The 25,015-nt window shown below is 44.3% G+C and overlaps 1 protein-coding gene across 2 annotated transcripts in view; it reads right to left on the bottom strand.

The window, feature by feature from the left end:
- Positions 1-6,121: 6,121 nt before the first annotated feature.
- Positions 6,122-25,015, bottom strand: part of C5H12orf4 (chromosome 5 C12orf4 homolog) — a 35,904-nt gene continuing 17,010 nt past the window's right edge. Inside the window, exons 6-13 of one of the 2 annotated variants that reach the window (XM_052640710.1) lie at positions 21,530-21,636; positions 20,516-20,713; positions 19,570-19,698; positions 15,428-15,502; positions 11,063-11,265; positions 8,298-8,355; positions 7,525-7,592; positions 6,122-6,357 (exon numbers count right to left, since the gene is read on the bottom strand). In XM_052640710.1, coding sequence (XP_052496670.1) covers positions 6,265-6,357; positions 7,525-7,592; positions 8,298-8,355; positions 11,063-11,265; positions 15,428-15,502; positions 19,570-19,698; positions 20,516-20,713; positions 21,530-21,636 — 931 coding nt within the window. In that variant the 3' untranslated portion in view covers positions 6,122-6,264. The remainder of the gene's footprint in view (positions 6,358-7,524; positions 7,593-8,297; positions 8,356-11,062; positions 11,266-15,427; positions 15,503-19,569; positions 19,699-20,515; positions 20,714-21,529; positions 21,637-25,015) is intronic. The other variant, XM_052640711.1, reaches the window with a different exon arrangement.

Genomic DNA, 25,015 nt, shown 5'->3' with positions numbered 1-25,015 from the left:
CTCCTGTGTCTGTTCTGATGTCCAAGCCCACTGGGTGCACCATGTCCACAGACCACTGTGTGCACAGCACTCTGTGCTGACTGTGTAAACACCTTCTTGCATGCATGCTGGCCCTGCAAGTTACCCTGAATGCTTGTCCCGACTCCACTGGGCTGCACGCTGCCCGGGGACACAGTGTGCTAAGTGACTTCGTGTCCTTACCATCCAGTGAAAGGAAAGAAGGAAAAGAGGAGAAAGGTCAGACAGGAAGGAAGAAAGGGAGAAAGGGGAGGCAGCAGGAAGGAAGGATAATAGCAGCGTGTATTTATAGAATGACGATACACCAGGTCGTGTGCACTTTCTTATTTAATCCTCCAACTACTTGGTGAGGTAGATACTATTATTAATTTTTCCTAGCTTACAGATGAGGAAACATCCTTCCGAGGGTTGGGTAACACGCCCGGTGGAACAAGCCACGGAGACTGAATTGCAGAGGCAGTCTGTGAGCAAGATTTATTTAACTGTGTTCCCATCTCTGATGCCAGACTGTCCAGCTGTGTTCCCATCTCTGCTGCTAGACTGTTGCGTTGAATAGTTTTGAGCACAGAGGCGCAGATAACGGGGAACCAGGATGTGGCTTTAAAGAAAGAAAAAGGGAGAGGAGAGAAGGCAGAAGAGAACATAGATGAAAGGGGGGATCTACACACAGAGATCTCACACCGGACCTGAGACAGCATGGTTTCTGCTTCATTCCTCGACATCTCCAGAAAGGAAGCATGTGCTTCCCGGCGATGTGTTCCAGGTTTCATTTTCCACGTGCCAAAGGCATCCACAGAGAGCCCATTCTGCCTGCCTGCCTGTGAGAGAAGATGGGCAGACAGCTGACTCTGGGGCTGTGCCCCAAGTTAGCAAGTCCTGGACCACTGCTTGGGGCGGGGAGTTGGGGGAATACAAGTCTCTAGTGACATTCTCATCAGCCAATCAATACGTAACTTTTCTTATGTTTGTTTCTGTTTAAAGATACCTGATTTTAATAGACTGTTGACTCATTATGTACACTGAACTCAGGACCAGCAGCACCATAACTGATGCCTGGGCGGAGCTTGTGCACAGACCTGTATTTCCACATAAGGCACATCACAGCCTTCTAGCACTGAGGAATCCTAGACGATCCGTCAGTGTGACACTTGGGGGTACACTTTAGCCTGTAAAACCGTCAACAACACTGTCAAAAAGGTGGCAGGAAATAGACTGTGTAAAGGACACTTGATTATGTTGGTGGAGCTGACATCAGAAGGCAGAAGGTCACCCTGCCCTTCTCGGCTGGGAGTGTACTTGTCTGCTGACTCAGTTTTCCACCGTTCTGCATGTGTGTGTGCACGTATGATGCCCAAAGTGGTTGCAAAGGCCTCCCATTTCATCCTGAGGGTCAGTTACAACATCCAAGCAACTTGGAATTGACGAGCCTATTGCTTTTGCTCAGTGGCTAAGTCGTGTCTGATTCTTTGCAACGTCACAAACTGCAGCATGCCAGGCTTCCCTGTCCTTCACTATCTCTTGGAGCTTGCTCAAACTCATGTCCATTGAGTTGGTGATGCCATCCAACCATCTCATCCTCTGTCAGCCCCTTCTTGTCTGGCCCTCAATATTTCCCAGCATCAGGGTCTTTTCCAGGGAGTTGGTTCTTCGAATCACGTGGCCAAAGTATTGGAGTTTCAGCTTCAGCATCAGTCCTTCCAATGAATATTCAGGGTTGATTCCCTTTAGGACTGACTAGTTTGATCTCCTTGCAGTCCAAGGGACTCTCAAGTCTTTCCAGTACCACAATTTGAAAGCGTCAATTCTACGGTGCCCAGTCTTCTTCATGGTAGATGTCTGGTTACTTCTGGGGTTACAAACAAATGTTAGCAAGTAAGAGAATCTGCAAATATAGAGGCCATGATGAATGAAGATTCACTGCAGGTAGTATTAAGATCGACCAGTTCTCAGACTTGGACATTACAGGAACTTGGCCCTCCTCTGGGAAAACAGGAAAGGAACAGAGACCTGGGGGGCATGGCAGTAACTGCAGCTGTATGAGTAAGAGGACATCACATACTTGTCCAGCAGGGACCCTCAGAGGCCAGCCATCCATGCTGGGATTTAGCCGGGATTATGTTCTGGTCATTAGAGATGGTCAGCAGCACAGATCCTAGAAGAGCCTCCAGTCTTCTCACTTGAATCAAATAGCTCCTCAAGGCCATTGTCTTTGTATAGCCTTCTGGAGGCTGGATCTTTCTCAGCCCTGTGCCTGTGTGGAAGAAACTCTGCAAACACAGGCTGTGAATTGAATGAGGCTCGGCTGAATCTGCCCCCACACTGTCCTATCCCTCCCCTTCCTTTGTAATGTACCCTCAAGGAAATATTTCTAAGTTTGAGGTTCCTGCAATTGGTAGTCCTTAAAGGTGTCAGGAAGCGACAGTTAGAACTGGACATGGAACAACAGACTGGTTCCAAATAGGAAAAGGAGGACATCAAGGCTGTATACTGTCACCCTGCTTATTTAAGTTACATGCAGAGTACATCATGAGAAATGCTAGGCTGGAAGAAGCACAAGCTGGAATCAAGATTGCTGGGAGAAATATCAAGAACCTCAGATATGCAGATGACACCACCCTTATGGCAGAAAGTGAAGAGGAACTAAAAAGCCTCTTGATGAAAGTGGAAGTAGAGAGTGAAAAAGTTGGCTTAAAGCTCAACATTCAGAAAACGAAGATCGTGGCATCTGGTCCCATCACTTCATAGGAAATAGATGGGGAAACAGTGGGAACAGTATCAGACTTTATTTTTTGGGGCTCCAAAATCACTGCAGATGGTGACTGCAGCCATGAAATTAAAAGACGCTTACTCCTTGGAAGAAAAGTTATGATCAACCCAGATAGCATATTGAAAAGCATAGACATTACTTTGCCAACAAAGGTCCATCTAGTCAAGGCTATGGTTTTTCCGGTGGTCATGTATGGATGTGAGAGTTGGACTGTGAAGAAAGCTGAGCACAGAATTGATGCTTTTGAACTGTGGTGTTAGAGAAGACTCTTGAGAGTTCCTTGGACTGCAAGGAGAGCCAACCAGTCCATTCTGAAGATCAGCCCTGGGATTTTTGGAAGAAATGATGCTAAAGCTGAAACTCCAGTACTTTGGACACCTCATGCGAAGGGTTGACTCATTGGAAAAGGCTCTGATGCTGGGAGGGATTGGGGGCAGTAGGAGAAGGGGACGACAGAGGATGAGATGGCTGGATGGCATCACTGACTTGATGGACATGAGTCTGAGTGAACTCCAGGAGTTGGTGATGGACAGGGAGGCCTGGTGTGCTGCGATTCATGGGGTCGCAGAGTCGGACACGACTGAGCGACTGAACTGAACTGAATGATGTCACTAAGCTACTGAAAAAATCTTTCGCAAGATACATTTCACCAGGACAAGACTTCACAGGTGAACAGAAAATGGCAAGGATGTTTCTGATTTTGTGAACTTGCCAGGAATGACAGTGAGCCTGGTATGCCATGATGCTGTGTACCGCTTGCTGATACCCATTCAATTTTACCTAAATGGGAAAACTCAATCCTGAAGGAAATCAACCCTGAATATTCATTGGAAGGACTGATGCTGAAGTTGAATCTCCAATACTTTGGGCACCTGAGGCGAAGAGCTGACTCAGTGGAAAAGACTCTGAAGCTGGGGAAGATTGAGAGCGGGAGAAAGGGACGACAGAGGATGAGATGGCTGGATGGCATCATTGACTCAAGGCATGTGAGTTTGAACAAACTCCGGGAGATGATGAAGGACAGGGAAGCCTGGCTGCAGTCCAGGGGGGCACAAAGAGTTGGACATGACTGAGCAAATGAAGAACAGCAGCAACAGAAGAGATATTCTTCACCTGAAGACTGAAAACAACAGGCCTGAGGAGCCACCCTCTCGGTTCTGCTCATTCTTTCAGCGCAGCTCGGCGGAATCTCCTGAGGGCCTCTGAAACAGGCCTCTTTCCATGAATTCGTCTTTCCTTTGTGGAACGTTTTTTCCCTCCTTGTGAGACTCGGCCAGGATCCAACTTCAGTGACACAGACAGCGACTGCTTTGCCAGATCAGCTCAGCCAGCGCCCAGCAACCTAAGCTGCGTTTCCCTTCAAATTCCTCTTCATGCCTCTCCCCCATTCCAGTCACACTGCCATGCCGCGGAACAGCTGGGGCCACCCTTTCCCACTGCAGCAAGCTTATAGCCTTGCTGGGTTTTGAGTACGTAAGGGGCAGAGACCTCAGGCTCAGCGCCTGCCTCATCTCCAGGGCATGCTTTTAAAGCCTTGAGGGCCTCATCATCTGTCCTCGGGATCCTTAACTGTACAAATTGAGAACCTGAAGCTCACCGAGATGGTCTTTGCCACTGTCCCACAGTCTGCACTGAGGCCCCGGGGTCTGCAGTACCCCGACGGCCCTTTCAGTTTGCTTTTCCCAGCTTCCTGGTGGTGTTGCACCGTCTCCCTTCGCTCCACCCCTGCTCCCATCTGGACCTCATACGGTGGGCGCTCATCCTCTTCTCAGCCTGCCAAGCCGCCTCCTCGTCATTCATGGAGTGTCTGAAACCACTTCCATCCAAGAAGCCTCCAAGAACACACGGGGTAGTCTTAATCTCGTCCGTCTCAGTCCAAACGCAACACCACAGACTTCCTCATCTACTGCTGCACTAAAATCCCTACCATTTGGTACTATTAACTACACACTTGTGACCAGCTTAGTGTGTGGTGTGTCTTTGTAAGAATGGAACTCTGCTCAATGTTATGTGGCAGCCTGGATGGGAGGGGAGTTTGGGGGAGAATGGATCCATGTGTATGTATGGCTGAGTCACTCTGCTATCCACCTGAAACTACCACAGCATTGCTAATCCGCTATACCCCAGTACAAACTATAAAGTTGAAAAAAAGGTGGTGTGTGGCATCACTGCTTGATCTTCCCATCTTGGTTGTTGTCCCGTCGCCAAGTCCTGCCTGACTCTTCGCAACCTCGTGGACTGTGTGGACTGCAGCCCACCACAGAAGCTGGCATCTGCGAATCCCAAACAATTTATTAAATAGGCACAAATTTTAACTGGTTTCTTTTGAGGCAGACCATTTTTACAGTCTTTATTGAATCTGCTACCATATTGCTTCTGTTTTACATTTTGTTTTTTTTGGCCACGAGGCACAGGGGATCTTTGCTTCTGACCAGGGAGCGAACCCGTACGCTTCGCACTGGAAGGTGAAGTCTTAACCACTGGACCCCCAGAGAAGTTGAATGTTAACGCCTTTTATTGATCACACTACACCCACCTCCAATTTGACCTGTCACAGTACGAACCCCAGCAGTCTCTGACCCCGTACCAGCACACCCCGTTTTCTCCCTACCTTGCTCTGTGTTAGAATCAGCTGCAACGGTAGCATTCGTGCTTGGAAGACAATCTCTTGCTCCAAGGGCCAAACACCTACCTTCTTCTCAGTGGGACCGCCAGGCTCTTTGGAAAAGGGTTTGTAAAGTGTTAATGAGCTGTGGACCCAGCCCGGAGTGATGTTCTCCTCGGGGCTGTTATTGGACAGTTGCTGCCTTGAGTAGAAGATCAACACACATTCTGTGTTATGAGAAAGCAGTGTCTCTGCCAAATGCGTTTCTGTGATTATGTGTAGGCGTACCAATAAGAGTGCTTTTTGTTTCTTGCGGCTTCCCAGATGGCCCTGGTGGTAAAGAACCCGTCTGCCGATGCAGGAGGCATAAGAGATACACTTCAGTCCCTGGGTGGGGAAGATTCCCTGGAGGAGGGCATGGTAACCAACTCCAGTATTCTTGCCTGGAGCGTTCTAGCCTGTCAGGCTCTGTTGTCCATGGGATCACAAAGAGTGAGACATGGCTCAGTGACTCACTAATAAGCCTTGTACCAGGATATGATTCAAACTTTTGGAAAAGTCAAGTATTTCCATGAAATTGTAGTGAATAATCTCCTACATCAAATGCCCATGTGTGAAATAGAGAAAGTTTTAACTCACTAATATTCACAGATAGGATAGTAGGGGAAAAAAAAAAAGTTTTTTTTTCCATAAACAGAGCTTAAGAATGAATGTATAAGTAAGGGGCTGATCACCAGTCTGTACAACATATGGGTTTTTGGAATGTTTAGCAGACGTTTATCATGATGGGATTTGTGCCTTGGGTGGCAAGTTCTCTTTCTGGGCATCTTGACAGGATCCCAGCATCTTCTTCAGCGTGTTGATCTGTGGGGGCTCAGTGCTTGGAGGTCAAGGTCAGTGTCGATGACACCCGGAAGATCTGGGGAAGCATGTTACTAAGTTGGTAAAACATCTCTTCAGAAATACTCTGTAAGAGGTAACAACAACAAAAAAAAAGAGTTTGCATTTGTTAAACTATCAGTGATTTTTAAAAAATGTTTTAAGTGTTTTAAAATATGGAAGTAATGCAAGTAGTTCTGGACACGAGGTGGAATGTGAGAACCTCATCTTTGGGAACTGATTCGACTGCATGGCTCTGGGCAGGGGCGTTTCTCTGAGAACCCACACTATGTCCGCCAAGCAGTAAGCCTGATTACCAGAAAAAGCCCTCAATAATACTAGTGTAATCAGAGATAAAAGTACCACTTGTTGCGCTGAATTCTACACAGAAGACAGAATCGTTTCCTGCTTATGTCCTCCTTTATGAACTCTTTAGACTCTATATAACATAAATGTGGGGGAGAAAATGGAAAGAAGAGTCAAGTTCGGCTTTGGGTTAAATCAAAGAACCCTCGAGTGGTAGATGCTAACGTTTTCAACAGTAAACGGAGTGCCTTGATGGCTCCAAACACTTCTCCCTCTAAAACACAGAAAGCCGTGAGCATTTGTTGGAGAAGACTCTTGAGAGTCCCTTGGACTGCAAGGAGATCCAACCAGTTCATTCTGAAGGAGATCAGCCCTGGGATTTCTTTGGAGGGAATGATGCTAAAGCTGAAACTCCAGTACTTTGGCCACCTCATGCAAAGAGTTGCCTCATTGGAAAAGACTCTGATGCTGGGAGGGATTGGGGGCAGGAGGAGAAGGGGACGACCCAGGATGAGATGGCTGGATGGTATCACGGACTCTATGGACGCTAGTCTGAGTGAACTCTGGGAGCTGGTGATGGACAGGGAGGCCTGGCGTGCTGTGATTCATGGGGTCGCAAAGAGTCGGACACGACTGAGCGACTGAACTGAACTGAACTGAACGAGTTGAGGGCGGGGCTTCCCTCCCCACTGTTTCCCTACTGTTCTATCTGTGAATAATAGTGAGTTAAAACTTTCTCGGCGGGTAGCCACTCCAGTATTCTTGCCTGGAGAATCCCATGGACAGAGGATCCTGGCGGGCTGCAGTCCATGGGGTCGTGAATAGTCGGACGTGACTGAGAGATTAAACAACAACGACAATGCTGTGTGCAGGGCAGTGTGCCTAGCCACGTCTGTAAGGAATAGTATAGCAGAGCTGGATGGGGCTGAGATCTACCCAGGTAACACACCTGCGGCACCAGAAACTGCACTGTCCTAGAAATCCCTCCGTCCCACGAGGCCATTTCCATCATGAAACCTGGAATAGAGCAACAAACGTGGCTGAATGATGAGTTCTGGTCTTCAAGCCTACCTGTCCTTTACTGAAAGTAAACTGGATGTTTACAGTCAGGCTACCTGTCTTCACGTTTTAGGTACCCACTTCCCTGTGGGAGAGACTAAGCCTGAGGGCCAGATACACTTCTGTAATCCTTAATTCTCCACACCAGCACGGTTTCACACAGTGCTGTCAAAACACCTGGAATGATCATTTCTCGAGTTCTATTTTGTCTCCCCACAACAAAACCAGAACAGGTCATTAAAGATTCCTTAAACATGTGGTTCTATTTTCTTTTCGGGAAAATGAGAGGTAGCTGAGAGTAAGTTCTATCAATGTTCAAATACTGTTGCATTTCAAGAGGGTTGGAGACGTCCCTGGTGGCCTAATGGTTAGGACTGGGTGCTTTTCACTGCTGCAGCCCAGGTTCAAGCTTTGGTCGGGGAACTGAGATCTTATAAACTGCATAGCGTGACCCGAAACAAACCAAAAAGACGGCTGGAGATTTTATTTTGTGATTGGAAAAGGTTAAAAAGTCCATTATGAAGGATTTGCTCATTAAACCATTTAACTGGGGCACCAGATGACTGGGGCACAGTACAGTTCTTTCACCTGGCTTGCTCGACTGTCAGGATTTTTGAGGAAGAAATACAGGTCTTTGCTGTTAAATATAAGGTGGTATCTTACCTTTGACACACTTAAACACAAGTTCCGCTCTCCTTAAGCACCATGGTATAGTCATTTCCTAAAAACAGAAACAAAATAAATAATATGATTTTGATAGGATTTTGTAGGAAAAAAATACCTAACTAACCTGTGCTTTTCAAAGTGAAAACGGCAGCTACTCTTGTGGAAGGAGCGGTGGAGAGCATGTGGGTTACACGGCTGGACGAGAGCCTGGGGCGGCTGCCGGGGTGCTGGCTGGTGACATTCTGCTTCATCACCTGGGCCCTGCTGATGTCGGTGGTCAGTCGGGGGATGTGCGATCTATGTTTCTGTGTGCTCTTCCCGAGGTGTATTATACACTAAGAAAGGTTAAAAGGGCTTCACGGCTGGCTCAGTGGTAAAGGATCCGCCTGCCAATGCAGGAGACGTGGGTTTTCGATCCCTGGGTTAGGAAGATCCCCTGGAGAAAGAAATGGCAACCCATTCCAGTATTCTTGCCTGGAAAACCCCATGGACGGAGGAGCCTAGTGGGCCACAGTACAGGGGGTCGCAAAAGAATCAGACGTGGCTGAGTGAGCAAATAACAACGAAAAGCTAAAAACAAAGAACATCATCTACATCTACCACAACCATTACACCTAAAACCTGGTGAGTCCCAAACGAGTCAACAAGTTCACAGCACAAACAAGAGGAAGAGTCAGGAACTCGGGCTTCGTGACCTGCAGGTTCACTCCCCGTCTGTCAGGTTAGACTGATCCCAGGATGACACTGTCTTCAGATCGCAAAGGTCTACAGGGATAGAACTGCTAAGAGCAGGATGTCTTCCTTCTGGCCGATGGATTATTTTTTCCTTTTTTTTTTTTTTTAAATTGCAGTTCATTTTATCAACCCCAGGACAGGACCATTTCCGACAGTGGTGTCACCTCACATGCACTGCAGCGTGGGCATGAGTGTGGCAAGTGTGTCTGTCACAGGACGAAAACAAGAGACGAAATGCTGTGGGACCCTTTCGTGAAAGCTAAGACAAACACCGCCTCTATATCCCGGGCAGTGTCGTCTGAGTTTGCAGGGTAGACTCTGTGACCTGAATGGATGTTTACATACGACCAATGGGAGGAGTGTGGCTTGATATACCACTGTGAATTAAAACGGGACTCTGGATGCAGACTTAATGTTCTGCAGCTGGCCGTCCCGATTTAAGACATGAAACCTTCGTGACACCGTGGGAGAGGGCACACTGCTAGTGTCAGATGTCTGGGAGTGAGGCCGAACTTGGTGACTTTTGGAAATGCTGCCTTTGAGGTCGTTTCCCACCTACATAGAACCATTTTTATAAACTGGTTAACCAGGAGTCCAGCTGCAGGCATGTCCGGATACTTTCGTGGGGCTGGACCGCGTCACAAACTTTCTTTGTTCCTCCCCAAAGACTCTGCTATAGATGGGCTGGTTTGTGATGAGAAGGATGGCTAAAAGTTCCTGGTGGGACTGAAACCTTATAAAGCGACAGTGGAAGGAAAGAAAACAACACACGTTGGTCAGTCACTCCCTACTGCTGTATCAGGTACCACTGAGGCTGAGACTGAGAACACGGGCGCACCTCTCATTAAATGGACTCAGAGTTCTCTTAATCAAAACGGGTGTGTCTGGTAAAAACACAAATGGATGGTCAGTGGGAAATCATCTACACCACCACCTTGTCTCACATGGACTCGAGCTGTGTGTGTGTTTATACAGAGAACTGCATTTAAAGTGAGGCCTCCTGAATATAATGAGTCTAAGCGGGGACTCAGTCACTCTGAAAAGTACAACATAAAATCTGCACTGTTTCTTTACGGTAAGAGGGTTTACACACATCTGCTACTCTGGTAAATAACTTTTAATAATCAAGGAGTGAACGCCCTTCCTTTCACAATCTGTCCTTGCTGGCTAGCCATTTTGCTTTTTAAACAATGCCACTCAAAACCAGCAGCACCGTGCTGCTGCTATGGGCCCTTCACCCCATTGGCCATGGGCTCTCTCGGAAGGACCAGCTGGAACCTGTCTGCTTGGAGGCTGTTTCGCTCCTCCAGACTCTCTAAGGTTGGATTTAACCTCTGTATTATGTCCACAACTTATCCCCTCTAACTAGCTTTCATGGAGGGGAGGGAAGAAAGCACAAGAGAAAGCAGTCATGGAAACAGAGTTTTTTTTTAAATTTAAAACCATAAAATACAGTCCATAGCAAAAGGAGCGAACAATTGTGCCACACTTTAGTTGTAGAAGCCGCCAGTATGTGCATTATAGCAACAGTGTCCTTGAGAACCTGGTAAAAGGAGGCTGGCTTCTTCCTGCCAGCGAGCAAGCATCTCTTTCTATTGCCTGTCAATGCCTACTCGGAGAATGCTAAGTAATTTTAGCGGTAGTCTAGGCCAATACAAATGTGGAGGTAAACCTGCTGCTGCTGCTGCTAATTCGCTCCAGTCATGTCCGACTCTGTGCGACCCCAGAGATGGCAGCCCACCAGGCTCTCCCGTCCCTGGGATTCTCCAGGCAAGAACACTGGAGTGGGTTGCCATTTCCTTCTCTAATGCATGAAAGTGAAAAGTGAAAGGGAAGTCGCTCAGTCGTGTCTGACTCTTAGCGATCCCATGGACTGCAGCCCACCAGGCTCCTCCATCCATGGGATTTTCCAGGCAAGAGCACTGGAGTGGGTGCCATGCCTTCTCCACAAATGTAAAGCGGATGATGCTTATTCTACAGTGTTGCCACATTCTCAGAAAAGGCCGGCACTTTTCCCACCTGCTTACCTCTGACATATCGTGCACCAGCAGAAGGGGAATACTGACGGTCGTGATGTCGTGGGTACAGCAAACCTTGAGGATGTTTCGAAGCCCCATAATGGCGGGGTCCCGAGCAGTGATGTTTCCTGATTTCACGTTGTCATCCACACAAAGGTGGAATGCGACATGTATTTCAGAGAGGTTAGAGTGCCGCGTGATGTAAAATTCTCCTGTGAACAGCAGATAACAATTGTGACTTTCAGAAACACAAAGCGTGTTCACTAGTGGGCTTCAGAGATGACTGCGACGGGCAGCCAATGTGCTGAACCAGCGGAGGAGTTTATCAGGGACCTGTGTGGAACTCAGGAAGCAAACAGAATTAGCACCAGTTAATCCTTGGAAAGAAGGTGATGGAAAAGAGAGGTGACGGCCGAATTCATCTTAGGTTCATGAATTGGTATGAAGAGACCAACAAGCAGTAAGTAAATCAAATGAGTGCCCATCATCGCAATTTTGATGTAAATGCTCAAAGTGCCATAATTCACTCAAAATTAACATGTCAAGACAGGCTACTTGAAGACCTGTCTTCCCTACACCCTGCATCTGCTCTTCTCCATCTCAGTTTAGGGGCCCAGTTTCCTTCCGTTAGTTGCAAAGACAGAAACACACGAGTTGGCCTTCATTACTTTCCTTTTCTCAGGACATCCTCCCCAATCCAATTCACCACCAACTATTTTCAGTGTTGTTGTTGTTCAGTCGCTAAGCTCTGTCCAACTCTTTGAGACCCCACGGACTGTAGCATGACAGGCTTCCCTGCCTTCTACTATCCCCTGGAGTTTGCTCAAATTCACGTCCACTGAGTCCGTGATGCTCTCTCTTCCTCTGCCACCCCCTTCTCCTTCTGCCTTCAATCTTTCCCAGCATCAGGGTCTTTTTCCAGTGAGTTGGCTCTTCACATCAGGTGTCCAAAGTATTGGAGCTTCAGCATCAGGCCTTCCAATGAAAATTCAGGGTTCATTTCCATTAAGATTGACTGGTTTGATCTCCTCGCTGTCCAAGGGACTCTCAACAGTCCAGCACTACAATTTGAAAGCATCAATTCTTTGGTGCTCAGCTTTCTTCATGGTCCAACTCTCACATCTGTACATGACTACTGGAAAAATCATAGCTTTATCTATATGGGCCTTTGTTGGCAGGGTGATGTCTCTGCTTTTTAATATGCTGTCTAGGTTTGTCACAGCTTTCCTTCCAAGGAGTAAGTGTCTTATTTCATGGCTGTAGTCACTGCCCACAGTGATTCGGGAGGCCAAGAAAATAAAATCTGCCACTGCTTCCATTTTTTCTCCTTCTATGTGCCATGAAGTGATCTATAACAAACATCTCAACCATCTCAAGCCTGAGCACTCCATTATCATTGCTATCACCCTAGTTCACAGCACCATCTTATCACCTAGGTTTCAGTAACAGCCTCTGAATTAACCACTCTGTTCCCATTCCTGCCCACCAACAGATCATAACCACACGTACAGTTAAAATGAGTTTAAGTATAGATCAGATTATATCACTCTCCCACTTAACATGGTCCAAAAGGCTCACACGACACTCGGAAAAAACCCCAACTATATCCTCTTGTCTCACCCTTTCCTCCTGCCCCAGCCGCATGGCCTTCCTTAAGGTCTTCACACACACAGGGCTTGTTCCTGATCCAGGTCTGCTTCCTGAGGGCCCTTCCCCCACGGCTCCTGTCCAGATGACTGCTTTTCACCAATCACGTCTCAGAGCGAAAGTCACCTCCTCCCAGAAGTCTTCCTTGACTGACCCATCTGATTGATGCAGGACTCCCTCACCCCTCACTTACTCTCTTTCACATTGTTCTGTTTTATTTTCACTTGAGCACTGAAATTCTTTTGTTATCTGTTTATGAGGTTATTTTAAAGAGAGTACCACTGTTTACATGCCGTGACTATGAGGACTTCTGTCTCTCTCGTTTACCGTGCTGTCTGTAGCTCATGAAGCTACAGGACCTGGTACACAGAAGGTACTTGGTAAACTCTGGTTTGCTGAATGGTAATCCAATGTCTTCAACCGAAAGCTTGTTTCATCAAGCCTTAACATCCAGGCTTTCTACAATCAGTCCATTTCCTAGGTAGCCATGCCAGCCATTGGCTTTTATATTCCGCAGTTTCCGTCAATGTAAATAAACAGAAAATATATAAAAATAAGCTTTTATAAACACACCTGCCTCACTGGAAATTCTGAGATGTTCTTCGAGGAAAATCCTGCTGTTGTAAAACCTAGTCTTCCATCACTAAGCCACATCCCCACAAATTCCGCTCATCCTGGCCTCAAGGTCTTTATCTTAGGATTTTACTTTATATTTACTCATAAACACAGTATGTTTAAAGTACTTAACACACGTTGGCACAGTGTTTAACAATTTCCAGTTACAAGTATACATAAGCTGTGTCACTGATAGGCCCTAGTCAAAAGTCTGGCTTTCTTTTTCCTTTGACTTTTGATACAAGAACTAGATAAGCAGTAGAAGAAATTAAAGAAAGGCCAGTGACAGGCCAAACTAGACAAAAGAAACGTTAAAAAAAAAACTTGTTTGGCAAGAAGTGGCACGGCTGCCATTTCCCTGGCAGGCAACACGAGACGCAGACTGCTTATCAGAAACCAGGCAGGTCCCACGAAGTCCCACCTTTCAAACTCTGGCTGACAGCTTAGGCGATGGGAGTCACCATGTTGAACCTGGGCCACGGCCAGCACAGGGGCTGATGACTTACTTAGTGTGCAAGTCAGGTGTTCCTAAGCCCCAAGCTGGCACTGCTTCATTTGACCTCAGACAACTTGCCCTGGGCCTCGTTTTACCCGTGAGGATCATGGGGGTCTCGGCGCTGGCAGCGGTGATTGAAATAACAGAAAACGGCAGGAAAAGGGACCAGACTGGGTGTTAAGAAGATCTGGCGTCTAGCACTGACTGGTTGAGAGATTGGGCAAATCAATTCATTTTATGGATCCTCTGTACTTCATGAATTAGATGGGAAAAATAACGCCTGACTGCTTTCCTTACAAAGCTGTTTTAAGAATTAAACAAGCTGATGTTTAATTCTTAAGATGATACAAGCTACAAGTAATTAGATAATGCCGAAGCAAACTCACTGGTTAAAAGAGACATAAATCAAACTCATTCTCCGTAACTTCGAAATTGAGAAGCATTTTGTGATGTGGACCCTTCTAATCTCCTGTATCCTTCCTGGCTAGGCTGGCAAGCTTTTCCCAAACGGAAACTCAGAAGCTACCAGCATAGCTCACTTAACCCTTACTCCTCCTCCTCTGATGCTGACTTATAGCACAGTCTCCTGATTTACTAGTAATAGCCAGATACTCACCTCAAGCTTTTTCCAAGAAGGACCAAGAGGGAAAATACACACAGCAGTAAAGAGTTAAGTTAAAACACATCAGACATTGGTGCCTCCGGAACAGATAAGGGTGACACATTTTAAGAAAGCCACAGAATATAGGTGATTTAAATTATGCACCTACGAAGAGAGATAAGATAGATCCTGTCTCAATGAAGGTATTTTTAGATGGAGAGGAGGACAGTTCCCTGCTCCACAAAGTGGAGAACCACCTCGTGGTGACGCAATTCCCACCACTTAGCATTATCCACCGGGGTGGGCTATTTGAGGTGGGCGTGCACTCGGCTAGCTGGCCGGGAGAGGAGTGAGCACCAGGATTGCGTGGAATGTGGCCTTGGCGTCGAAAATCTGGGGAAGGAAATGGGGCCAGACAACCTGCACCTACGACATGTGGCTGAAGAGACTTGACACAATGTCCACAAACGGGCCTTCCTGTTGTGCCCTGTCTTACAAACACTGCTGAAGGTCATCAGAGGGCATGACATCTGGAAGAGCATCGAGGGCCTGAACCTTCAGTTGGTAAGCAATATTCCCAAGAGTCACACAGGAGATTTAAAGAAAGGGAAGACAGGAAAATTTATGCGGAGATGGCAATAAAAAAGTTTCTAAATCAGATGACCTGCGTGTTCAATTATTTACATATCTATTTACTTTTGTTTATATGTCAGAACAAAAATTATTTATTGGCTCATTTAAGAAACTAAGAAACAATGTGTGACATAGCAAGTAATAAGAAGAACTTACGCAACGGCTTGAGGAATTTTTCTTGTACGCATCTGGGAAAACTCAGGGCTGGTATAAGAATAAGGATTTAGTTGCTGGACACTGTGACAGTGTATCTACAGAGATACAGAGTTCTAAGGTGATACACTTGACAACCTGTATAATGTACACCAAAGGAACCAGTGTTTCAAATCTATGATTTCAATGCATGTGATTACAAGAAAACTGCAAGTAAAATAATACTCACCAGGTAAAATATTTAAATAGTTTCTATCTGCAGTTTTAGTCTTATCATCACTTCCTCCATTTCGGCTTCCAGAATCTATTCATAAGATAATGCAACATGAGAGAACAGAGTTAACATATGAGAACACACTACTGCTGTCCCCCCAACAACCACAACAACAGCAAAGACTTACTAAGGATCTCCAGGGATCAGGTGGTCTGCCACATGCTGTACACGGATGGGCTCTCAATTCTTACAAAACTTCTCTAAGCACAACACTCTACCCTTTTCATCTTACATGTGAGAACAGAGGCTTAGATGGGTTAATTCACTTAATGAAGGAGGCGCAGGTAAGTGGCAGACCCAGATCTGGAACCTATACACTCAGATTCCACGTTCTGTGGTCTTGACCACAAGACTTGCCAAGGCTCTGTTTTTCATCTGGGCAGTTCAGGGCACTAAGTTACCTACACATAAAATAACTTCATCAGGCAGTTGTGGGGTGGCCATCTTTATTTTTAGAATCTGAGTCACTGTTGAGGATATAACTTGTTCAGGATGATAGGCTAATGGTTAGTAGCACCAGGAATCATTTGATATTCAGCCCATCCTTGAAATCTGTCACTTCTTATCTGACACTATATACAATTTCTTCCAAACAGATACTTGAGATTCCATTTCAAATGGAGTCTTCTTTTTCCTCCCAGATATTCAATAGTTTTTCTTTCTTTTTAGAAGGGATGACATTACTTTGTAGGATAAATGTTGGTAAAATAAAATATAGCACATCTGATTATTCATTATTATGGCTGAACACATTATTTTACATGTATACAAATATTTTTAATAGAAGATACATCTGAATTTTATAAGAATCCTAAGAGAACTGAAAAATGCAGCATGAATATTATTAGCATAGCTATCTTTAAGAAACTATGTATCTATACAAATTAAATATAAGACTATATTGCAATGGCCTTCACTATCAGAAAATCACTTGAAAACAGTCAGAACTTCAAATGAGTAAACTGAAACTACCAAGGGAGTATTATAGTTTTTAAAAAGTTCTGAATAAAAGTAACCTAGTGTTTTACCCACTGACTACTTTGAGTAATTGATTTATAACACTGTACCTTGTAAACGCATATATTTTATAAACAGACTGAGGGAGGGAGAGACATAGACAGAAGGCTCTGTGTTGCCAGAATCCACATTTAAGGCAATAATCTGATTCTCATACAGACCCATGAAATTGATAGGCTCTGAATAAATGGCTGCTCACAGCACAGAAAACAAAAAAAACAGTAAATGAGGACTCTTTAAATTTTGTTCACGTGCAATCTGAAACTGACAAAATCCTTCCTAAGAAACAAAAAGAGAACAGTTTATAGCCCGCCTGCTTTCCGTGTTTCAAAGGTGATACCCTGTAACACTAAGCAGATCGTTATTTTTTAAAATGGGTATAAAATATGTACAAAAACGAAACTGCTTTTGGCTTATCATGAACCACAAAAACATAAAGATGCTGATATAAAAAACACAGCGAGAAAAATAACGGAGCATCTTAGAATAGACAGACTTGCGTATTAGGATGTAAACGTGCATAACAAGCACGTGGGCACACCTCAGAAAAGGAAGAGGCGGGGAAAGCATTTTGGCAAAACTCTTCTGTAACAACACGCGGGCTTCTCTAAGAAAGGAGTCTTTTATAAACCTACTTGTTTCACTGACTCACTTAAACCACAAAATAGCTGCCTGAACAAGAACAAAATACTACCATGATGTACACACGGTGCCCTAACCGTATGTGGTTTAAAAACTTTCCGTCCCCACACACTTTCTAACCTCTCATAAATAAACTCAGCACCCTCCGCCTTCCCCTACACTGTCGTGATCTCCGTCTTCATGCTTTTAGTCACTACTGAGAATAAGAGCTGAACGTTTCTGATCACATCCATGCCACTTTGAATGAGATGGGGGCAGGAATCGGCAGAAGAATAAGAGGACGGACTGGAATTTGCCTGAAGTTCCTTGTTGGGGTGCGCTTCCAGGCTGATTTCCTAGACTCAGCCGGGGTCTGTTGTGAGTGACACGCATTGCCAGAACAAAGCCACAGTCACCTATAGCGGAAATACAAACTGGTGGGGTTGCGGCGCAGAGTAATCGCTAACATTATCAGAAATACAACTGCCTGTGCTCTTTAGCTCAGGATTGTCTTTTTAGGGCTCTATTTCACAGATACGCTCACTCATGCACGATGATACATGTGTAAGTTTATTCACGCATTATTACTTAGAAGAGCAAAACTCTGCAACAGATGAAATGCCCATTAACAGGGAAGTGGTCATTAAGGGGATATCCTGCAGTGGACCCTATCCAGCAGTAACAGGCGCTAAGGATGCTCTGTCTGTGCAGATGTGGAAGGATGCCCAAGATAAACTATTCAGTGGAAAAAAAGCAGAGGACAAAAGAGTGTGCAGAGAAAGCTGCCATTTGCATGAAGCAGGAAAATCTGTAAATACACACAGACATGTGCTCACACACATTCATAAACGCATGTCTGGAAGGTACATGAGACACGGCGCTGGCTGCCCCAGGAGCAGAAACTGGATGGCTGGTGGACAGGGTCACAGAGTCTCTCACCGTATGCTCTTTCGTGCAGTCTGAATTGTGAATCTTGAGGTGATACTAGTGGTAAGGAACCCCTACCAATGCAGGAGACACAGAAGACACGGTTTCGATCTCTGGATTGGGAAGATCCCCTGACAGACGGCATGGCAACCCACTCCAGTATGCCTGCCTGGAGAACCCCACAGAGGAGCCTGGCAGGCTGTAGTCTATGGGGTCGCAGAGAGTCGGATGTGACCAAAGTGACTTAGCACATACAAGACTATCTTTACCTATTTCAGCAACAATTACAATAAGAAAAAAAAATGTTTTTTTAAGTCTACTGAATAAACATGGACACTTTTATGAATGCCAATCAAGTCAATTCTAGAGAACTGCCTTCTATCATCAGGAGAACAGGAGGAATTCTTTAACGTACATGGGAGAGAGAACAAAGTCACCAAGCAAAGGTATAGCAGTGTCTCTGTTTACTATAGAAAAACAGAACCTGTGAACCTGAAGCACCAGAAAACTCTAAGCGTTTCTCTGAAACGCTGCAGCTGCAAGACAAACAAGACAGGCAACCAAAGCGCCAGAGGCAGGCTGAAAGGTTTGGGCAACTAGTTACAAACGCGCCGTATTTTATTTCTTGGGCAAGACATCACGTTTCTGTGAGAAATAATAAAACACCGGGTATGTACTCGAGCCGTATAAGAGCATGTACTGTAATTTTAAGCTTGTGATATACTATGAAATATCAGAAAAACAAGAAAGACACATCTCATGTATATTCTTGAATGAATATTACCCTTACATATTTAGCTCCTAACTAAACAAACTTATGGCACCAACTTACTTTCAGAGATTCCTTTTTAAACCTTCAGTTTTCAATTTAAGATAGCAGAATTACTCTGTAACTTGAGCTAGAGTATCTTCTTTTATGTCTCCCCTGTCTTTCCAAAGGTCTTCTTACACATAATTAGAAATCACTGAAGAAAGACACCATGAACTTTTCCCATAGCTTTTAAACCATCTTCCAGTAAATTTCCTATAAGGATGTTTAGATTGTGGATAAATATAGAAAAAGCAGGATATAGTTCTAAACATAGTAATTTTTAAAAAGAACAACCAAAACCAGTGCTTGTAACTGACTTCATGCTACCTAAGTGGATCAAAGATGGAACATATAAGAAGTGTGTATTTCGGGCTGTTTACCCTATGGTTTCAATGTCCTTTACAGTACTAATTATATCTGTTGCAGAGATACAGAACTTGAAGCAAAGGATCCCAACTTTCCACTGAGTGCCTACTTCAAGTACAACTACAGAAACAAAATTTAAAAACAGTTTTTCTAAGGATCTTGAACAAAATCAGGCAGAAAAGACAATTAAGAACAGAATTTAAGCTTCTGAAGACTTTGAAATTTGTTCCTAATTTCTTTCTTCCATCTTCCCACCAGTGCAACTTTCTCTATTTCAGGTGGCCAGGATTCTAAGAGAGTGCTTAGAGATGGAACATCCTCAAGTGAAATTTTTTAAAATCTGAGTTTCACTGACCATGAGATTCTTTCAACTTGCTCCTGCGCTGGGTTCTTGCATAAAGTACGACCTGCTGGACAACCTCCAGCTGCTCTTCAATCCGGGGGAAATGAAAGTCAGTGCATTCTTGGCAAACTGTGGCGAAATCTAAGGGACCCAACACAGTTAATGAACTTGCAAAGGTGAAGTATCAGATCTTTAGTGTTTACATACAGAGAGATCCAGCAGAAATGCAACACAGTATTCCCAAGGACGGCATCTCATACTTGTCCTCTCTATAATTATCTTAGTAAGTTAAGGGACAACAATTTGGTTCTGATCAGAAACTCACTCTCTCAATGGCTCAAAAAAATACATAATTAATAGGCAAGGAAATCTGAATAAAAGTCTAAACCTTCTTTAAATAGTAGATACTTTGATCATAATCTAGTTCCCAAAAGTGCTAAAAAAAAAATCAGGTTCTTACACTTATGATAGAAAATAAAATACTCAAGCATCTTAAAAGTAGTTCTACATTTCAATGCACTTTCTATGTCAAACTCTTAGAAAAATTATCAGAAAAAATGAAGTGTACTAGGAGGGAAGGCAGAATTCAACCTAGCATTTTTAAGAAATAGATTATTTAAAAATATAAAGAAAAAACATGACAAATGGATGAACTGAAATTCAGTCAGGATCTGCTTCTAAACTGAAAAATGTATTTATGTCTTAATTATTCTTTTTGTGATACCTTGAAAAAGGATCCTTACAAGTATTATCTATGATAGGACTTTAAGAAAAATGAAATATCCTAAAGCGCCCCATGGGTGCTAAAGTATGAAACAAATCCTACATGACCATGTCTGGGTCTGTGTGCTGTTTGGACTCAAGCCTTTTCCAGTTCTTTTCCTCTAACTGCTTTCTCTTTCAAATGGGATTAAGCGGAGAACTTTGAGGGCGTTAACTACGCACAATGCTAGCTCACCTCTCTTAATGCCACTGTAGGAATTGATTCGATTGTCGACCAGCAACACCAGGCCACAGAGGGACGTGGAGTACAGTGACAGCGCCGTCTGCAGTCGGTGGAGCTTCCCGCCGCTCCGGTGGCTCCTCTTGTGCTTGCAGAAGTCCAGCATGTCTGCTCTCAGCAGCCTCAGGTTGTGCATGGTCTTCAGCTGGGCCCCTGGGGGAGGGCAGCGGCCCCAGGAAGATACTTAGACAGCTGCAGAAAGCCAGCAGAGCGGGAGGCAAATCTCGGTGGCAGGAATCCTAGTAAATCTGTGCTACGAATACTCTCAGACGGGCTTTTCAATTTTCTATTTTGCTGTTGTTTACTCACTAAGTCGTGCCCAATGCTTTGCAACCCTATGGACTGTAGCCCATCAGGCTCCTCTGCGGCCATGGTGATTCTCCAGGCAATAATACTGGAGGGGGTTGCCATTTCCTCCTCCAGGGGATCTTCCTGACCTAGGGATCGAACTTGTATCTCCTGCGTTGGCAGGTGGGTCCTTTACCACTGAGCCACCGAGGAGGCCTGTGTTCTATTTTAATAACTATTAAAATTTCACCTTTGCATTTGAAAAAAAATAATGGATGAGCTAAAACAGAAAACTTATAGTCAATAAACATAGACCTTCTTGGAGCAGAACCTAATTTTTCATTTCAAAAGTGAAATGGAAGTCACCCAGTTGTGTCTTGACTCTTTTCGACTCCATGGACTGTAGCCTACCAGGCTTCTCTGTCCATGGGATTTCCCGAGCAAGAACACTGGAATGGGTTGCCATTTCCTTCTCCAGGGGATCCTCCCAACCCAGAGATCAAACCCAGGTCTTCTGCATTGCAAGTGGATTCTTTACTGTCTGAGCCATCAAAGAAGCCTTTCATTTTAAAAAGAACCTGGATATATTCTACTTATACACTAAGGATTTTTCTCTTAAAAACATTTTTAAAAAGTTCTACTGGTTACAACGTGGTGACTGTAAAAAATTAACACACTTACCTAAGTGGATGGTAAAACTTTCTTCTAACTTTCTCTGTTCCTCATAAACCCTTCCATTTGCTTCAGCGGATTCTCTGAACTGACTCGGCTGAACTTTAATTTCCTCGCTGCAATTGAAAAAATTATTGATATGCTTTTTTTTTTTTTCAGTATGCTTGTCAAGAAATTTTCCTATAGGAAAGAAAGATTTATAGTGAAATGAAAGTGAAAATCACTCAGTCCTGTCTGACTCTTTGCGACCCCATGGACTGTAGCCCACGAGCCTTCTCTGTCCATGGGATTCTCTAGGCAAGAATACTAACATGGGTTGTCATTTCCTACTCCAGGGGATCTTCCCAACCCAGGGATCAAACCCGGGTCGCTCGCACTGCAGGCAGAGTCTTTACCATCTGAGTCACCAGGTAATGAAATTAATTGCTGAAAGTAGCACTTAATTTACTCCTAAATTTATCTTTTATCCATGGGGCAGGAACACAAGCACTTACAACTTATAAAATTCCCACTTATTCTTCCATTTCTTTGGTTATTTCTTTCAGTCAGTGAGGCATATTATTTTAGTCATTACAATATCAATTCCTATGTCACTATGTAGTATTTCTTAGCAGCCTGCTGCTGCTGCTGCTAAGTCGCTTCAGTCGTGTCCGACTCTGCGACCCCACAGATGGCAGCCCATCAGGCTCTCCTGTCCCTGGGATTCTCCAGGCAAGAACACTGGAGTGGGTTGCCATTTCCTTCTCCAAGGCATGAAAGTGAAAAGTGAAAGTGAAGTCGCTCAGTCCTGTCTGACTCTTAGCAACTCCATGGACTGCAGCCCACCAGACTCCTCTGTCCATGGGATTTTCCAGGCAAGAGTACTGGAGTGGGGTGCCATTGCCTTCTCCGGTAGGGCATGATTAAATAGTGACTAACATTACCTTAAAATGTTTAAAATGACATTAAAAAACATTAATATATCCTTATATCAGGTGGCATCAGTGAAACTAGAGAATAAGTGAAATGAGAGAAATGAAAATTAAAAACAAAAAAGTCAAATAAAAAAAGAATTAAAAAAGAAGAAAGTCCATTTTGACATATTCATATCCTTTTTTTAAAAGACCATTTCTTATTTTTTCACTGCCAACAGTCTCACACTAAAAGACTTCTCTTAGCTCTAGTCTGCCCTTGTACTTTCTGAAAGTGTTTCCATGGAGGCATCAGAACTGTACAACTGTTCAATTCACATATTACGGTGAGCTGAAGATGATGCAAGTCTGTAATAGTCATCTATCCCCCTGACTAGATTTTTTCGATAAATCCAAACAGTCTTATTTGTGTCACTGATGGACTTCATTAGGAAATATAGCCAATTCCAACCCCCAAACAAATTCATACAGATTTACACAAATTAAATATCATCTTAGGATTCAGGAAGCCACCAAAGAAAGTTGTTCCTGTTCTAATAACAAGAAAAGCAGGGATAATCTATATGGTCATAACTGTTCTGAAGCTCATCAGAGATTTGAGGTAACAAGGGGACCAAGAAATTAAATTCTGAAGTGTGACATGCCTGTCTCAGTGGAGACAGGACACATGGTTTTGGCAGAGCATCGTAGAAATGAAATGCTGTAATGTATGTAAGAAGGTAAGAAGAAATCAGCTAAAATGTTAACACGTTCTTCAAGGTCAAGTATGGGGTGGCATGTACGTTTAGGACAGCAATGGATGTTACATGCTCTTGCAAACTCTTTCCTACCGGCCTCTACCAGGTGCTTCCAGGAAAGGCCTGGGGGTGGGGCAGGAGGAGAGACAGCCCACCAGGCGGCACAGGTGGACGTGCTAAGGATGCCCCGTGCCCTCGGCCCAGATCTGCAGGGCTTCCCCGAGACCACGGGGCCATGGAACCTGCCTCCTACCCTCAACAGGCAGAAGAGGACCACCTAGAGACCAAAGCCCCACTCTCAACACCAAGTGGCAGCAGCGTACCACCGTAGACAACGAGGCCTGCGGTGGACTGGACTGGAGAACAGAAACCAAACAGCCTGACTGCCAACTGGATTTCCATGGCCTTCACCTTAACAGCCTGCTCATTTCTGGGCATAGGTACTATTTACGCAGGTGGCGCTTAGTGGTAGAGAATCCACCTACCAATGCAGGAGAGGAGAGACCCAGGTTCAATCCTTAGGTCAGGAAGATCCCCTGGAGGAGGAAATGGCAACCCACTTCAGTGTTCTTGCCTGGAGAACGGGATGCATCTGAGCCACACGCTACTTCTTTTCTAATACACACAACAGTCTGCATTTTATAGCGGATATATTTACTTATATTCATCATAATATCTATGAAGTACTAGATCGTGAGTTATATGTCTAAGTCTGAACTATAAAATCTCTAGAAGAAAATACAGCAGAAAATCTTTGTGATCTTGAATTTCAACAATATCTTAGATAAGACACAGATCTCTTAAAAACTGATAAACTGTACTTAATTAAAATGAAAAGTTATTCTTTGAAAGAAACGGATAAGAAAATGAAAAGACAAGCCACGAGGTGCTAGAACATAGTTGTAAAACATATATCTGATTATACACTTGTACCAGAATACATAGAGAACTTCTACAACTCAGTAATAAGAAAAAAAATTAAGGAGCGCTATAGCTAGAAGATCAGCACATGAAAAGATGTTCAGCGTTAGGAGCCACCAGGGGAATGCAAAGACACACAGAATGAGACACCACTACAAAACCTACCAGAATGGCTAAATGTCACCACCAAGTGCTGTCAGGGCGTGGAGCATCTGGAACCCGCATGCATGGGTGGTGGGGATGCAAAAACGTCACAACCACTTTGGAGAACAGTTGGGCAGTTTCTTATAAGATTAAACACACCATGGATTTTACTTACTGTGTTACCCAGCAATTCCACTCCAAGGTATTTACATAAGAGAATTCTAAACATACGCTACATACGTTATATTATAAACATATGTCTACCCATATGTTCTGGCTTCCCTATTGGCTCAGATGGTAAAGAGTCTGTCTGCAATGTGGGATACCTGGGTTTGATCCCCAGATCGGGAAGATCCCCTGAAGGAGGGCATGGCAACCCACTCCAGTATTCATTCTTGCCTGGAGAATCCCATGGACAGAGGAGCTGGGTGGACTACAGTCCATGGGCTTGCAAAGAGTTGGACACAACTGAGCGGCTGACTTTTATTTTCACTTTCATGACTATACAAAGACCTGTATGTGAATGCTTACAGTCACTTTATTTATAATTGCCAAAATCTGGAAATACTTCAAATGTCCACCATTGGATAAACAAAAGAACAACAGAACAACAAAACCAGAAGAACCACTTAAAATGGCAACAACTTGAATGAGTCTCAAAAGGGTTATGTTAAGTGAAGAGAGTAAGACATAAGTTGCTGCATACAGTTTGATTCCATTTATATAAGAAAATCAAAATTACAGGGATAGAAATCAGATCAGGTTACCACGAGCTCGGCAAG

The sequence above is a fragment of the Budorcas taxicolor genome, chromosome 5 (genome assembly GCF_023091745.1).
Source record: "Budorcas taxicolor isolate Tak-1 chromosome 5, Takin1.1, whole genome shotgun sequence".
In the NCBI taxonomy this organism is placed as follows: Eukaryota; Metazoa; Chordata; class Mammalia; order Artiodactyla; family Bovidae; genus Budorcas; species Budorcas taxicolor.
The sequence above is the reverse complement of the archived record's forward strand: the minus strand, read 5'-3'. Positions and strand labels throughout refer to the sequence as shown.